This window comes from Bufo gargarizans, chromosome 2 (genome assembly GCF_014858855.1).
Source record: "Bufo gargarizans isolate SCDJY-AF-19 chromosome 2, ASM1485885v1, whole genome shotgun sequence".
NCBI lineage: Eukaryota > Metazoa > Chordata > Amphibia > Anura > Bufonidae > Bufo > Bufo gargarizans.
In genome coordinates, this window is record NC_058081.1 from 13025513 (window position 1) to 13042095 (window position 16583).

The 16583-nt window shown below is 43.9% G+C and overlaps 1 protein-coding gene across 2 annotated transcripts in view; it reads left to right on the top strand.

Annotated features, from left to right (window-relative positions):
• The window catches only part of LOC122927065 (NXPE family member 3-like), a 121128-nt gene that overhangs the window by 82122 nt on the left and 22423 nt on the right, over positions 1 to 16583 (top strand). For both annotated transcript variants that reach the window (XM_044278630.1, XM_044278629.1), the window contains exons 2-3: positions 7962 to 8454; positions 13944 to 14164. In XM_044278630.1, the coding sequence (XP_044134565.1) occupies positions 8029 to 8454; positions 13944 to 14164 (647 nt within the window). In that variant the 5' untranslated portion in view covers positions 7962 to 8028. The remainder of the gene's footprint in view (positions 1 to 7961; positions 8455 to 13943; positions 14165 to 16583) is intronic.

Consider the following 16583-nt stretch of genomic DNA (forward strand, 5'->3'; position numbering starts at 1 on the left):
GATGAGAAGGCGGTCAAAGAGACTGGAGACTTCAAGAAGACAAAGACTAAAAAAGTTAAGGCCGATGTGTTGGTTGACGTGAAGTCCCCAGGTGCTACAGAGACCAAAGTTAAACCAAAGGGAGCCGCGGCCGAAGTGGCAAAAGCCGCTAAAGAAGCAGAGGTCTCTAAAACTGCCATGGTAGCTGGGGTAACTACTGCTGGAAAGAAGGAAGAAGTGACCCAGATGCACGTAAAAGCAAGTAGGGGCAAGCATGCTCTGCTGAAGGAGCCCTGCAAAGCAAAGGAGAAAGTGTCGGGATATGACCATGACTGGGAACAGTTCAGGCAAGAGCTGCAGCAGTCCAAGAAAGGACATGAGGCGCATGTACAGGAGCCAGAGGATCTAAAAAGAGAGAGAGATCAAAATATACGACAGCACAGCACATCATTATCACTCAGGAAAAAGTAGGAAAAGAGTATCTGGTCATAAGATGGGCACATAAGGCCTTTAGGCAGTTTCGGTTAGGCAAGATGTTGGTTTTGGTAATAAACCAAGCTCTGCTGGCGTGGGTCTGGCAGAACAAAGGGAAGGTACATGTCACCGAGGTTCCTGGCCTCGGTGAAATAAGAACCGGTAATTTTCTGTGTCAGCGGCAGCTAGTGCTCGCTGACACTGTGTTACTTAGTGTGGCTGTAAAGCCAATCTGGGCCGGTTCTTATTGGGAGCAGCCAAAGAGCAGGGTGGGTGGCTGTTCCCCACGTCCAGGCCAGGTGGATGCCCTCTCACCAGCCTCCCGTGGTTATGCAGGTGTTCACCCTCACGGGCTTGAACAAATAGGGGGGGATATGTGAGACAGTGACAGGTCTCACGCAGGTTAGAGACAAGAAAGGGGTGGATAGTTCGGTCCACACCCCTATTCCACCACAGGTGAGACCAGCTGGAAGTAATCAGGCTGGCACAAAGCACCTCCCAGGGTGTCAGCAAGGGGGGAGTGTGTTGCCTGTGGACAGAGGCCTGGAGGCTCTGTGTGGTCCAAGCCAGGAGGGCTGAGAGACCACGATTCCCCAAGAGACACTGGACTGGAGGCAATGGGCGTACTGTGCTTTGTACAGCCAGGAGGCTGTGGGACATTGGCTGAGAAAGCCGCACGTGTTCACAGGGTGTGAACAAGGACTTAGGTGAGTCAGGAAACTCTGTGTTAGTTAGAGCCTAGCCGGGCAAGTGTTTATTATTTTATGTGGAAGTCACATGTGTTAGGTGAAGCTGCGACTTCATGATAACCTGTATTGGTTGGAGTGTGCACAATAAATGCACGGTTTGGACCTGAAACCTGGTGTCCTAAAGTCGTATCTGTGAGAATGACCCCCAAAAAGAGAGGCGATCCCTTACAATATATATATATATCTCCTTCTCAAGGATAGTTTGTCCTTAATTTCGAATTCAGCACTATATTTAGTGTCTTAGTTCCATTAAAGAGCAATAGTGCCGTTCTTTATTTGGAGTACAAAACTGTGTACTAATAGAGGTAGTCTATGCAGCCCAGTATATCGTGATCCAATTATATTCCAATAATATTTGACAGTCAATTCAACCTCAGTTGTACCTAGGTCCGTTGCTCTGTTGCGCTAGATATGTCAACCAGCCGGCTGTAAAGTGTGCTATTTTTATCCAGAGCTGGATGTAAATTTCTCTTACCAGACTCTCTGTGTGCCCCTCGCCCCCGCCTCCTGGTGATCGGCGTCTCTTACCGGCCTCCCGCTTCACCGCGTCCTCCTCTGCCCTGCTTCTCACCCTTCACACAGCGTCCCACGTGGTGACGAAGCCAGCGTCCGCACGGCATATCACGTGATGCGGAAGAAGCTCTCCTTGCCAGTGGATATCCACTGAGGAAGGGGTTGTCCCCGAAAAGTGTATGGTCCCAGAAAGTGAGCGCAAACAATTGATGCATATGTAAAGGACACTCGACTAAAAACGACAGGCCTGTCCAAGGAATAGCCCAAGCCCAATCAGGACCCCCGGCAAGTAAAATCAGCTGACCGGCAAGGAGAGCTTCTTCCGCATCACGCGATATGCCGTGCCGACGCTGGCTTCGTCACCACGTGGTACGCTGCGTGAAGGGTGAGAAGCATTCGAAATTAAGGACAAACTATCCTTGAGAAGGAGATAGATACAGGGAGTGCAGAATTATTAGGCAAGTTGTATTTTTGAGGATTAATTTTATTATTGAACAACAACCATGTTCTCAATGAACTCAAAAAACTCATTAATATCAAAGCTGAATATTTTTGGAAGTAGTTTTTAGTTTGTTTTTAGTTTTAGCTATTTTAGGGGGATATCTGTGTGGGCAGGTGACTATTACTGTACATAATTATTAGGCAACTTAACAAAAAACAAATATATACCCATTTCAATTATTTATTTTTACCAGTGAAACCAATATAACATCTCAACATTCACAAATATACATTTCTGACATTCAAAAACAAAACTAAAACAAATCAGTGACCAATATAGCCACCTTTCTTTGCAAGGACACTCAAAAGCCTGCCATCCATGGATTCTGTCAGTGTTTTGATCTGTTCACCATCAACATTGCGTGCAGCAGCAACCACAGCCTTCCAGACACCTCAGAGAGGTGTACTGTTTTCCCTCCTTGTAAATCTCACATTTGATGATGGACCACAGGTTCTCAATGGGGTTCAGATCAGGTGAACAAGGAGGCCATGTCATTAGTTTTCTTCTTTTATACCCTTTCTTGCCAGCCACGTTGTGGAGTACTTGGACGCGTGTGATGGAGCATTGTCCTGCATGAAAATCATGTTTTTCTTACCTTGCAGACTTCTTCCTGTACCACTGCTTGAAGAAGGTGTCTTCCAGAAACTGGCAGTAGGACTGGGAGTTGAGCTTGACTCCATCCTCAACCCGAAAAGGCCCCACAAGCTCATCTTTGATGATACCAGCCCAAACCAGTACTCCACCTCCACCTTGCTGGCGTCTGAGTCTGACTGGAGCTCTCTGCCCTTTACCAATCCAGCCAGGGGCCCATCCATCTGGCCCATCAAGACTCCCTCTCATTTCATCAGTCCATAAAACCTTAGAAAAATCAGTCTTGAGATATTTCTTGGCCCAGTATTGACTTTTTAGCTTGTGTGTCTTGTTCAGTGGTGGTCGTCTTTCAGCCTTTCTTACCTTGGCCATGTCTCTGAGTATTGCACACCTTGTGCTTTTGGGCACTCCAGTGATGTTGCAGCCAAACTGGTGGCAAGTGGCATCTTGGCAGCTGCACGCTTGACTTTTCTCAGTTCATGGGCAGTTATTTTGCGCCTTGGTTTTTCCACACGCTTCTTGCGACCCTGTTGACTATTTTGAATGAAACGCTTGATTGTTCGATGATCACGCTTCAGAAGCTTTGCAATTTTAAGAGTGCTGCATCCCTCTGCAAGATATCGCACTATTTTTGACTTTTCTGAGCCTGTCAAGTCCTTCTTTTGACCCATTTTGCCAAAGGAAAGGAAGTTGCCTGATAATTATGCACACCTGATATAGGGTGTTGATGTCATTAGACCACACCCCTTCTCATTACAGAGATGCACATCACCTAATATGCTTAATTGGTAGTAGGCTTTCGAGCCTATACAGCTTGGAGTAAGACAACATGCATAAAGAGGATGATGTGGTCAAAATACTCATTTGCCTAATTATTCTGCACGTAGTGTGTGTATATATGTATATATATATATATATATATATATATATATATATACAGTGGATTAATTGTTCATCTGTCTTCCACATAATGGCTGATATTAGTATTGTATTGTGAGATTGATTGATGTGGTTTTATTTTTGTGAAAATATTTTACTATTTGAATTAATTATTTTAGGGATTGCCTATTGTTGTTGTCATTTGCAGTGAAGACATTAAATATCAAATATCAATTTTGTACTTTGTGTGTGATCCCTTATGAAGAGAGGGCCCCTCTTAATTCTATATGAACACTAATTTTACTTGAGCATCCCTCAGCCGAACACCACGTGTGCTCGAGCGCGATGCCCAAGTCTCCTACCCACACGTTTGTTGGCTGCCAATAAACGTGAGCAGAGGTACTGGCACTCACATGTTAGGTTACTGGCATTACAGTGAATGGCTGGCCGGAATCCTCTTCTATGTTTGTGTAGAAACCTTCCTTCCTCCAGACGCAGAGGATGTCCCCTCGTCACAGTCACAGTCCTGGGTATAAACAGATGATGGGAGATATCTCTGTACTGACTCCTTCTAGCATGTTTGGCTCTATACACCACCACAATGGATTTGAAATGAAACGAACAAGATGTGCTTTACCTGCAGACTGACAGCGCTAATTTGAGGCCATTTACATCCAAATCAGGTGAACGGTGCAGGAATTACAGCAGTTTGCATAACAGCTTCAAGTTGTGCATATGGTTCCTTTTGTTTCTCTTTTTGGAATTTCCTCATTATTTTATTGGGCATGTAGAGGTCTTTTCTTATGATGCCCAGATAAACAGAAGGATATATGTACGGAACGGCTAGGATTCTGCTTGCTAGTCCATATATACATTTTTTAATTACACACATAAGCATTTTTTTTTTATCTGGATTTTTACTATAACAGTCAAATAAATACATTTTTCAAATTTTTTTTATCCATATAAAAAATTAATTTTGTGATGTATGGGGTTAAAATTAGGACCTGGGAGTTTTCAGTCTGCAACCACTAGTAATGATTTGAAATCACCCCCGCACCTGCTGACCCACACCCAGGGGAGTGCCCAGAGGAGGAGGTGGGAGGTTTCTCCTTTTCATTTTTTGGGTGGTAACTCTAGAACACTCCTCAGTCATGAATAAGAACGTTGCCGTTTGAAACGTGTAGACTGACAAGGGCATCACTGGTTATTAATCATTCTGTACCTCTGTACTTGATACATTGCATGACCAAATAAAGGAACCTACGACTTTCCTTCCTTTCAACCTATTAAAACACCTATTAGTATCTTATTATTGTTTTTGCCTCCATGTTTTTCATCCCACAGTGACTCCACATGTCCCTGACTTATATCTTCAGGACTTTAGACAGGACTTTACGTAAAGGAGAACCCCTTTCCCTCTCTGGTTTTTATGATCCTTTTAGCGATGAGGAAATCGACTTTGGATGAAACCTTCTAAAGTCGATTCACATAAAACTTTGTTCTAATACTGTACGGAGCAGGAGCTCTGTACAGTATTAGAGAATGTATTGGCTCTGATGAGCCGAAGTTATTGCTTTGTGAAGTCTCACGAGACTTTGTGCAATAAATTCATAAATTAATTTGTACTGTAAAAAAAACATTTCCTGAACTCGGGTTCGGTTCCAAGTGGTAACTTAGAACCAAACCCGAGTTCGGAAAATGTTTTTTTACAGTATAAATCAATTTCTGAAGTTGTTATTCACAAAGTAATAACTTCTTCTCATCTGAGCCAATACATTACTAATACTGTACGGAGCTCTTGCTCCGTACAGTATTAGAATTAAGTTTTATGCAAATCGACTTCGGATATTTCATCCGAAGTCGATTTGCTCATCCCTAGATCCTTTCTAAACAGATTGTAACCCTGTACGTTAACCACCCAGTCATAGCTATCATCCAGCCATGTCTCAGTTATTCCCACTGCATCATAATCCTAATCCTGCGTCATAATCCTACATTCCATTACCCCAGATTTATTAGTCAGGCTTCTGGCGTTAGTGTACATACAATTCAGAGTTTTTTGTATATTTTTCACCCTAAACCTTTCCTTATGAACTGTTCTAGGCCATCCTTCCATTCCTCCCCCATTTCCTTTACCTCACCACAGGTCTCAATCTGCACTTCATCTTCCCTCCTATAATGTAATTACCCTCTCGCCAGTCCCTAGTTTAAACACTCCTCCAACCTTCTAACCATCTTCTCCCCTAAAACAGCTGCTCCTCCCTCATTGAGATACAGCCCATCCCTATGGTACAGCTTGTAGACAAAGTTGGGCGGTTCTCCAGAAACCCAAACCTCTCCATCTTACACCAGTATTTGAGCCACTTGTATACCTCTCTAATCTCCAGCTGCCTTACTGGTGTGGCTTATGGTACAGGTAGTATTTCAGAAAATACTAGCTTTTTTTTTTTATTTTTTTTATTTAATATTATCTTTATTTTTGTTTTATAAAAACATAGAATTAGTACATAGACCAATATCAATCACAATATCAATACTAGAAAATACTAGCTTTAATATCCTTGCCCTGAGTTTGTGATCTAAGTCTCTGAAATCATTTTAAGGACCCTCCACCTATCTCTAACTTTTTCATTTATGGCAATGTACACCATGATTGCTGAGTCTTCACCTAGTAATCAATCAACCTCATCTGCGATATGTTAAACTCGAGTGCCAAGAGTACAATAGACCGTTCGACAATCATTGATCTTCCTATCTGTACCTCTAATGATTAAATCTCTCACTACCAGCTCCTTGGTGGAGCTGGCGTTCCCCTGACTGGCAGAGGAAGTTTCTTGCTCCAACAATGCTATTTCTGAACTAACATTTCTCTCATCTGCCACAGAGTTGCTGCCATACCACTTAGTGGATGCCACTGCCTTTAGGGAACTGATGGCATGTGCAAAGCCTTGATAGAATATACCTAGTCACTATTATTTAAAAAAAATAATAATAATCCATCCCTCCATTGTACTTTTACATAGAACATGGGCTGCTCTTTGGAAGTGCTCCTGTGTGGCAAGGTGCAAACCATCACTGACACCTGCAATTATGGCCAGGGACTTTATATGTCTTTCACAACCCACTGGGTCAGCATTTTGTGTGGCAGCTGTAATGCTGCATTACAGCAACAAAGCCAGATCCTTTTGACACCTTATCCATGTCCACCTTTAAGTACATCCTCCCATCCAGGGCAGAGCACATGACAAAATGCAGAAAAGTTCAAGGAGTATGAATACTTATTAAAGGCACTGTATATACAGTACTCACAAAAAGTTTGCAATATTTTGCTTTTTAGATGAAATTTATGGAAAACCTAAAATGTTCAGGCTACAGTGATATATCATGACAGTAGGGAATTTACATAGAAGGATGCAATGGTGATTTACTCATCTCAAATTAATTGAAACAAAAGCCAACTCCAGTGGTGGGTATACCCTCACAAAAATGTCACTGTCTCAATAACTTGTCATGTGGCCTTGAGCATCAATTAAGTTGACTTATTGTTTGCTGAGGCATGGCATCCCACTCTTCTTGAATGGCGGGCCACAGGTCATTGAGGTTCTAGGGTACAGAATTACAAGCCTCTACACGGCGAATCAGCTGATCCCATATGCTTTCAATGGGATTCAGGACTGGAGAAAGTGCAGGTACCCCAGCCATTCCCTAATGATGCAACCTCGACGAGCTGGCGCATTGTCGTCTATGAAGTTGAATTTAGGTCTGTGTTGTTCATGCAGAGGCGCAATGATTGGATTAATAATATTATTTAAGTAGTATGGGCTTGTCACAGTACTATTCACAAAGTGTAGGGAAGTTCTGTCTTGATGAATTCCATATTTCTGGCATATCCAGTGGATATGCTACAAATATCTGCTTTATATTGAGAATAAACATTTAATTGTATCAGAGGCTGAAATAAGCAGCATACCTGTGACAATTAGACATAGTCAGAACAGCTTATTCTAGATGTGTACAAAAAAACTCAGAATAGGCCCAATCCTCCACTATGAGCTTGGACAAATGTTCTCAGATTTCCATGTCTTGGAGAGTTGATTGTCTAATTCTGTACATGTTCAATTGGATGCCAAATGTAGGGTGATATCCCATAGGATGGAGCCTATACTGCAAAGGTAAATGCATTAGGCCTTGTCTTAGACCTCTGTGATTTGTATATTTTAATATACCCACAATTGTTACCTATTTAATGTCTGAATAACATCAATCTTCAGATCATCTACAGAATAAATATGAGAGGACTTTCCATAAAGCAGAGCAGTAAAACAGCAACAACTGATCATGACAACTTGGCCAAAGACGACCCATCAGGACGAAGAGTTACACACCCTTTTGAAGTTGACTGAATGGCCACTACCCCTGCTCAACACAAGTTTAGAGTTTTCTACCAATCCAAGAACTTCAATATATTTTTTGCTTCATCCTCGCTCTACCTATGTCGTGGGAGAAAAGTTGGAGGTTCTCATCATAGCAAAAGACCATAAAGGCCGAACTAAGAGCTATGGTGGAGACTATTTCCATGCTAAGCTTCATTCCCCAAGCCTGAAAGCTGGTGTCAGTGGTTCTGTTTCCGACAACTACAATGGTACCTACACAGCTTCCTTCATTCTTCAGTGGCCAGGTGAGACCATGGTCTCCATAAAACTCATGCATTCCATTGAAGCCATTGCAATTTTGCATGAAAAAAGATCCACACGCCCAGATAAGGTAATGAAATACAGATAACTAATGAACCTGTTCTCTGGTGTTGAAGCATTTCAATGCATTGTAATACATGCATAGACTCTAAATAGGTACATAAGGATGTAGTAGAGTTAATACACATGCTTTATGAGACGTGTTATCTAAACTAAAGCAAAGCACCTTCAATTTCCTTTCATTGGCCTTTTTTTCAAGATAACACAATGAGTAAGAAATTTTAGTTAAGAGTTTGTGTGTTAACCCTGCTACATCTGTATACACAGTCGAGTCATGTTATTTTGACCACCACCTAATATCCAGAGTAAGCCGCAGTTTTCAGCACGGACAGCAGCTACATGGACTGGTAATGACTCGATACGGTCCTGGTAGCTTGTCACAGAGTCATGTACATTTCACGGCTTCTAAAGGGGGAGTTGAGGAGGATCCATAGAGTTAACAGGACGATCAATGAGGTTGCACAGATGATCGGTTGGGTTCAAGTCTGGGGAATTAGGGGCCAGAGTAGCACTTGAACGTCCCGGTCATGATCTTGTAACCAATGTTGGACATTTATAGCTATGTGACATCTTGCATTGTCTTGCTAGAAGATCCCATTCACCCCAGGGAAGACAAGCAGAATGTATGGGTGTATGTGATCTGCTACAATAGATTCATACCCAACTTGATTGAGAGTGCTTTTGATGGCCCAGAGAATTTCCCAGACCACCAGTTGTGTTCTTCCAGCAATGGTTGCAGGCAGGGACGTAACTAGACTGTTATGAGCCCCAGTGCAAAACTTGAATCGGGGCCCCCCCCCCCCACCAATTTTTACAAAGAGGCTGCAATTTTTTTTACACTAAGCCCAATGCAAGGCTACACTCACCCAGTCCTAATAAAATCTGGTCCTACCTCATCCAGGGTGTCGCTGGCATCGGCGTGATGTCCACTGGACCCAAAACAAGGTCCCTGCGGTGATAGAAAAAATAATAATAATCACATAAGAAAGGGATGGTGACTGCCCCTGTGAAATAAAGAGCAGGGGGCGCTGTGCTGGTCTTGTAAGACTGAGCCATGCCAATGTATAGCAGGGTAATCTAGGACATTTCCCCTAAATGCTGCTAAATAGTACGAATGCCCACATTGTGGCCACTCACAGTACTAATGCCCATCTTGTGGCCCCTCACAGCAGTTATGCCCACCTTTGTTCCTGTCACAGTAGTTATGCTCACTTTTGAGTCCCCTCACAGTAGTTATGCCCAGATATGTGCCCCCTCACAGTAGTTATATCCGGATATGTGCCCCCTCACAGTAGTTATACCAGATATGTGTCCCTTCATAGTAGCGATGCCCAGATATGTGCCCCCTCACAGTAGTTATGCCCAGGTATGTGCCCCTCACAGTAGTAATACCAGATATGTGTCCCTTCATAGTAGCGATGCCCAGATATGTGCCCCCTCACAGTAGTTGTAGCCAGATATGTGCCCCCTCACTGAAGATATTCCGATATGTGCCCCCTCACAGTAGTTATGCCCAGATATGTGCCCCTCACAGTAGTTATTCCAGATATGTGTCCCTTCATAGTAGTGATACCCAGATATGTGCCCCCTCACAGTAGTTCTGCCCAGATATGTGTCCCCTCACAATAGTTATGCCCAGATATGTGCCCCCTCACAGTAGTTATACCAGATATGTGTCCCTTCATAGTAGAAATGCCCAAATATGTGCCCCCTCACAGTAGTTGTAGCCAGATATGTGCCCCCTCACTGAAGATATTCCGATATGTGCCCCTCACAGTAGTTATTCCAGATATGTGTCCCTTCATAGTAGCGATGCCCAGATATGTGCCCCCTCACAGTAGTTATGCCCAGATATGTGCCCCTCACAGTAGTTATGCTCAGATATGTGCCCTTCACAGTAGTTATGCCCAGATATGTGCCCCCTCACAGTAGTTATGCCCAGATATGTGCCCCCTCACAGTAGTTATGCCCAGATATGTGCCCCTCACAGTAGTTATACCAGATATGTGTCCCTTCATAGTAGCGATGCCCAGATATGTGCCCCCTCACAGTAGTTATGCCAGATTAGAGATGCCCACCATCATCAGTGCCAGAAAGGGAGTCACACACTGCACAGGGGACACCATCATCATCATCAGTACTAGGGAGGGAACCACACACTGCACAGGGGGCATCATCATCAGTGCCTTCCTTCCCCCCTCCCCCAGTCTGCAGCTTTAGGGGGGAAAAAACAAAAAAAACACATGCTTACCTGAGTCCTTGATGACGTGCTCCCACACTCATTCCCGGTCTTTCAGCGCTCCTCCCACAGCCAGCAGCGCGATGTGCGGCCAGCAGGGGGAGCACTGGAGCCCTGCTTCACTCTGGATACAGCCCGGCCGGCAGTGACAAGAACTGCCGGGTGTCTGTGTGAGTGTGCGCCCCCCCCCCCCTTTTGCCTCTGCGCCAACCACCCCTTCCCCCCGCTCATATTATACAGTACTTGTTTGAAGAGCGCTCAGACGGGGCCCGGCATTGTCACTCTACTTCATGTCGGGCCCCGTCAGAGCACTCCATGAGTCAGGGCTTTACTCCGTCTCTCCTGGGGGCCCCTGACTTAGGGGCCCGGTCGCAAGTGCGACCAGCTGCACCCCCTATAGCTACGCCACTGGTTGCAGGTTATTTTTTTCCCCTGATATTTCTAACCTGACACGTCAATGTTCAACCTTTCTACGAAGCAGAAAACGTGACTCTTTAGAGAAGGCAAACCTTTGCCAATTCTGATTGTTCCACGAAAATGTAAGCCTTTTCTGTTGATACAACTTTGTAGGGTTTGCTGACCTTTTGTTTTAGACACTTCTGGTAGCCATTTGGTTCATTCTGGCTGCCAACTGCTCCATTGTAGCATGTTGATCCACTCTAATGCACTTTTGTAGCCAACGTTCACCTCCCATATCAATGGCACATGGTGTTCTACAGTTTCCATGTTGCTTTATTACAATGGTGCCATTTGTCCACTCATAATACACTTTCACCAGAGCACCATGAGAACTGTTCATAAGTTGTGCAGTTTCAGAAATACTGCCACACATGGCCCAAATATCAAAAATCAACCCTTTTTGCAACTCTGATAAATCTCCCCTTTTACACATGACATCAATAAGGGATATGTGTACAGACAACCTTATATACCAACTAAGCCAGCTCACTATATGTGACTACCACAGACCGAAAGTGACTGCTGCATTCATGAACCCATGATGACCTCTTGTCTGCAGTGGTGTCTGAATCAGTGTATATATACTCACAAGCCCTTCCTACTTTGCTTTTGCTATATATATGCTGTGAACTGTGAATAGTAATACCTTCTAGTGCAATGTTTAGTTTTTTTCTAGTGTAATGCTTTAGTTTAAATGTCAGTTCTTGTTCCTCTGTCCATGGCATCTAGTATTGCTCCAAACAACATTTCATTGTATTGTACATTGTATTACATTGTATTGTACAGTGACAATAAAGGCATATTATCTTATCTTATCTTCCTTCATGACCTGTGTGCTGCTGAGATCGAAAATATGAAGTGCTCCTAATAATGTGACTCAACTGTGTATGTACATCGGTGTAGAGGGATAGTCAATATGAAGTCTGAACTAAGATTGGCTTTCTAAATGATCTAGAGTATTTGAAGGGTTAACACTTCGTCCCACAGTGGGAAATGTAGAAGTGGAGTTAATAGTTGATTTCCTTATGGTAAAGGCTAAAGAGGTTTTCATACTGAAGGACCACTCTCAGTATAGGTCATTAATATGAGATCGACACCCCGCGAATGAGCCGCCGAGGCCTCAACACTATTGGAATGCTTAGGCCTCTTCCTAGGTCATGTGACGCAGCATTCATCAGTCACATGACCTAGGAGCAGCTCAAGTGTATAGGGCTGAGCTGTAAAACCAAGCACAGCCATTATCAATTGGATGTCACTTTAAGGAATCTGTGTCAATCACTGGAGCTCCGAGGAGCACCACACCTTCCTCAAACAGGTGATCTGCTATGTAATATTGATGACCTCTACTGAGGATAGACCATTAATATGAAAATTCTGGAAAACCCCTGTCAGCACAGTAGGCAGGGAAAAACATACAGAGAGTGAGCCCTGACTGGAAACCAGCACGCTATCCCTGCCTACTTGCAGTGAAAGCCCTAAATGGCAAGTACACAACTGGTCGTCATTCCCTGTACTGTTAAGTGCTAGACAAACACACACAGACCAGAAAGCACAAACATGTGGTTGAACTGGAATAGGTTGGAACTGGGTGGGCAATACAGTGCCAAATTAGAAGACAAAGGGTAGTAAGAATAGCCACGCTGTAGTCGTAACCAGAAGAGAGTCACAGTACCAGATCACAAGACAGAAAGTGGTCAAATGAAACCCAAGGTCAAAACAAATTGGACCAGAACCCAGTAGCCCACAGGCTACATAGGCAGGCTGATTAGTCACTCAGCCTGCATCATAGCCTACACACCTAAAGCAAATGAAATACTACAGTAGATCTCCCCAGTGTGCATGTCCTGCGGGGAGAAACAGAGCAAGCGCTCCATTGCTATGGACGTGCTCGCAAACATCCAGCTGAACAGTTATGAAAATGCATAATTATATTGTTGTCTGGTTTAGAAACCATTTTTATGCAATCCTTTATGGAATTCTAAGTCGGCAGTATCCCTTCCCCGTCTGTAAATTTCCTCTCTTGGCCATAGTACAGAGTATTTACAAAGAGTATCTTGCTCTGGAGGACCTGCCCTGTCCTGCAGAACAAAGACATCATATTGATATGATTGGGCACTTAATAATTATTCATTGTCCCTGTGGTGGCGATACAGGCAAATTGAACACTTGCTGCCAGGTTTTCTCACAGATTACAGCTGATAACTTTGATGTCATCCAGGAAACTTTGTGCTCAATTTACTGTCTAGGAACCCTTTTAACAAGTAGGGATGGTCAATGTGGAGTAACTCTCTAACCAGGTTGGTACTTGCCTATAGGAGAACAGGTTAATCTCCCAGTGGGCGTCTGAGCAAGGGCGAGCCCCACAAATGACACATGGCACAGTAGATTGACTGAACTAGATACAAATAGGGAGCTTGCAGAATCTCACCCAGCCTAGGCATCCATATGAAAACTAGGTAGAGACTACCCAGCTTATTATTTTTGGTGCATCGGGTGACTGAGAAGACTAGCTAGGCACAACAGCATGCCAGCTAGTATTCGCTTTTCCCAAGGACCCACTTACTCAAAGTAGCTGCAGGGTCCCCATAGTTATTCATCTGGAGTAATTCCCTGTGCTGACTGTTCACGCAATTAACAAAAATCAGTTGACCTCGGAAATATGTGGGCAGCGATACTGAAAATCTCTTCCCTATTTTCCATTTTGTCTATACTACTTTCCATAAATGAGAGGTATGAGTGCACCCAGAATGCTGACTAAAGTTTAACCATGTTATGCTCTACTTGTCATTATCTTCGGCCAGGTTTTCTTCAAAGGTTATTTTTTTAAAAACGGGAGAGAAGAAGTGGTGGAATGTAACTTTAACCTTCCTGGGCAAGACGTTTGTGAATATTATGACTCACGGAATGAAGAAAAATGGGTGTGTAAGAGGCCGAAAACACTACCATGTGACGCTCTTCGAGACCACTCATCTGGAGGCAACCGTGATATCCTAAGCATAGAAGAAAAAAAGTTTTTCTCAATGTAATTCACTATTTTATTCTATGTTACCTAATTTTGGCGACACAGTTCCACACGGCGACATCTATGGTTTTGCCAAGGCAATGCTTTGTGAGCTTTTGGATAGACTGTGATTTAAAGGGTATAGCCAAATGTGCCATATAGAAAACCAGGCATGGCCATTGTTGTTGATGAAAGGTGTTGCCTGTTAACAGAACAAAACACATGAAAAAGAATTTCTCACACCCTGTACTTCAGATTTCTTACTTCAAAAAGTTTCAAAATATGGCTATGCAACTTTTTGACCATATTTGTACAAGAAATTTGCATTTTTACATCACTATTTTTAGAGGGGATGTGGTTTTCCTGTCAAGCTGACTTTAAAGAGAGTGTCTCACTTCAGCAAAAGGTATTTATAATGTAGAAAAAGTTACTACAAGGCACTTCCTAATGTATTGTGATTGTCCATATTGACTCCTTTGCTAAATTGATTCATATTTCCATCCCATCATCCAAGGGTTACGACCACCCTGTAATCCAGTAGCGGTGGTAGTGCTTGCACACTATAGGAAAAAGTGATAGCCTATGCATACCCCCGCAATCTTGGCCATCAAGGACAGAACCAGAACCTTCTGAGAGTATTCATTTCAAATGCCAGGAAATTACCCAGCCATGATCCAGTGCACGGCTGTTTTAGGAGGGTTGCAAAGCTGACCAGCCAAATTCCTGGCTCGTTACTCTGTCTGTAAGCCTGTATCCCAAGCCAATCAGTGTCTAATCTCAGAGCCAGGATTGGGATTTAAAGAGGTTTTTCACCCTGCATTCTTGTGGGCAGACCGCTCGACATGAACGGAGCTGCGGAGGAAAGCATATCCACTTCTGGATTCCTGCTCCTTCACATTCCCATTTCTCCCGCTCTTGCCATGTCAACATTTGGTTTCACAATGGTCCTGTGGCCGTGGCAATGACTGGAGGACATGTCACTGGAGGACAATACATGGAGGACACAACACCGAGAGTCATTCGCTACTGCGGCATCCATGTGACCTGTGTTAAACCAGTTGTTAACAAGGTGGGGAAGCGTGGAGGAGCCTAAACCTAATTTCAGGGAGCAGGTAAGTATGCATGGCGGGTCCTACCACTTCAGGGTTCAACCAAAAAACCCTCAGGGGTGAACAACCCCTTTAAGTCTGGAACTGACTGTCTTTGCCTGTGATTTTCACTTTGTGGTTCTTGTTTGGAGGTCTGTGTGTCTTTGCATTTCTTTCAGACCTTCCTGTGTACTGACCTAGGCTTGTTTATGGATTTTCCTTTTACCTAATGATTAGGGTGCTACAAATTCACCTTTTTAGACGCTATGGCTTTTTTTTATTAGCCTTTTGTGCACTGATTAGAGTTGAGCGAACCCGAACTGTAAAGTTCGGGATCGTACCGAACTTTAGGTTTTTTGGGCACCCAGACCAGAACCAGAACATTTACGTAAAAGTTCGGGTTCAGGTTCGGTGTTCGCCGATTTTTATGGTGCTTTTTGAAAGGCAGCAAAGCAGCCAATCAACAAGCTTCATACTACTTGCCCAAAAGGCCATCAGAGCCATGCCTACTATTGGCATGGCTGTAATTGGCCAACTGCACCATGTGACCCAGCCTCTTTTTAAGCTGGAGTCACGTAGCACCGCCCGTCACTCTGCTCTGATTAGTGTAGGGAGAGGCTGCAGCTGCTGTGAGGGAGAGATCAGGGAGAAATCTTATCAAGAACTGCTTCTTTACTCAGCGATCTACAGCACGTGTGTTTTGTGGGTGCAATGCACAATTTTTTTAAGCCTGCCCTGAGCCAACTACTGCTGAAAACAAAGTTTTTTTTCATCAGTTTGTCAATATCAATACATGATCGGCAGCCATTTTATGCAACAATTGTGCACCAGCACAGGCTATCTGCATGTCTGCAAGTCCAGAAATACAGATTTGGCATACTGGGGTGAAAAAACCCTCTAATATACTGCACATCTGGGATTACACATGCATAAGTGACTGTCACATTTGGTGTATACAAACCGCTGCTGTGCCTGGGTGACAGGGGCCTAAATCTCTCAAAATCCTCTGTTCTATTGCTGGGTGACATGAACCCCCTTTTGCCGTGAATGAACCCCTGCTGTGCCTGGGTGACAGGGGCCTAAATCTCTCAAAATCCTCTGTTCTACTGCTGGGTGACATGAACCCCCTTTTGCCGTGATTGAACCGCTGCTCTGCATTGCTGACACGGAACTAAGTTTAGTGAAAACATCTGTTACTGATCGGAAGATGCGCGACTACAAGCGCACGCTGATGATGGCATTCCCACCTGACAGCGGGGGCACAGTGGAAGCACAAGGCGAAGGCAGAGGAGGAGGAAGAGGTCGCCAACGCAGCTGGGGCACCACCAGCACCTGAGAAGGCCGGGTTAGCA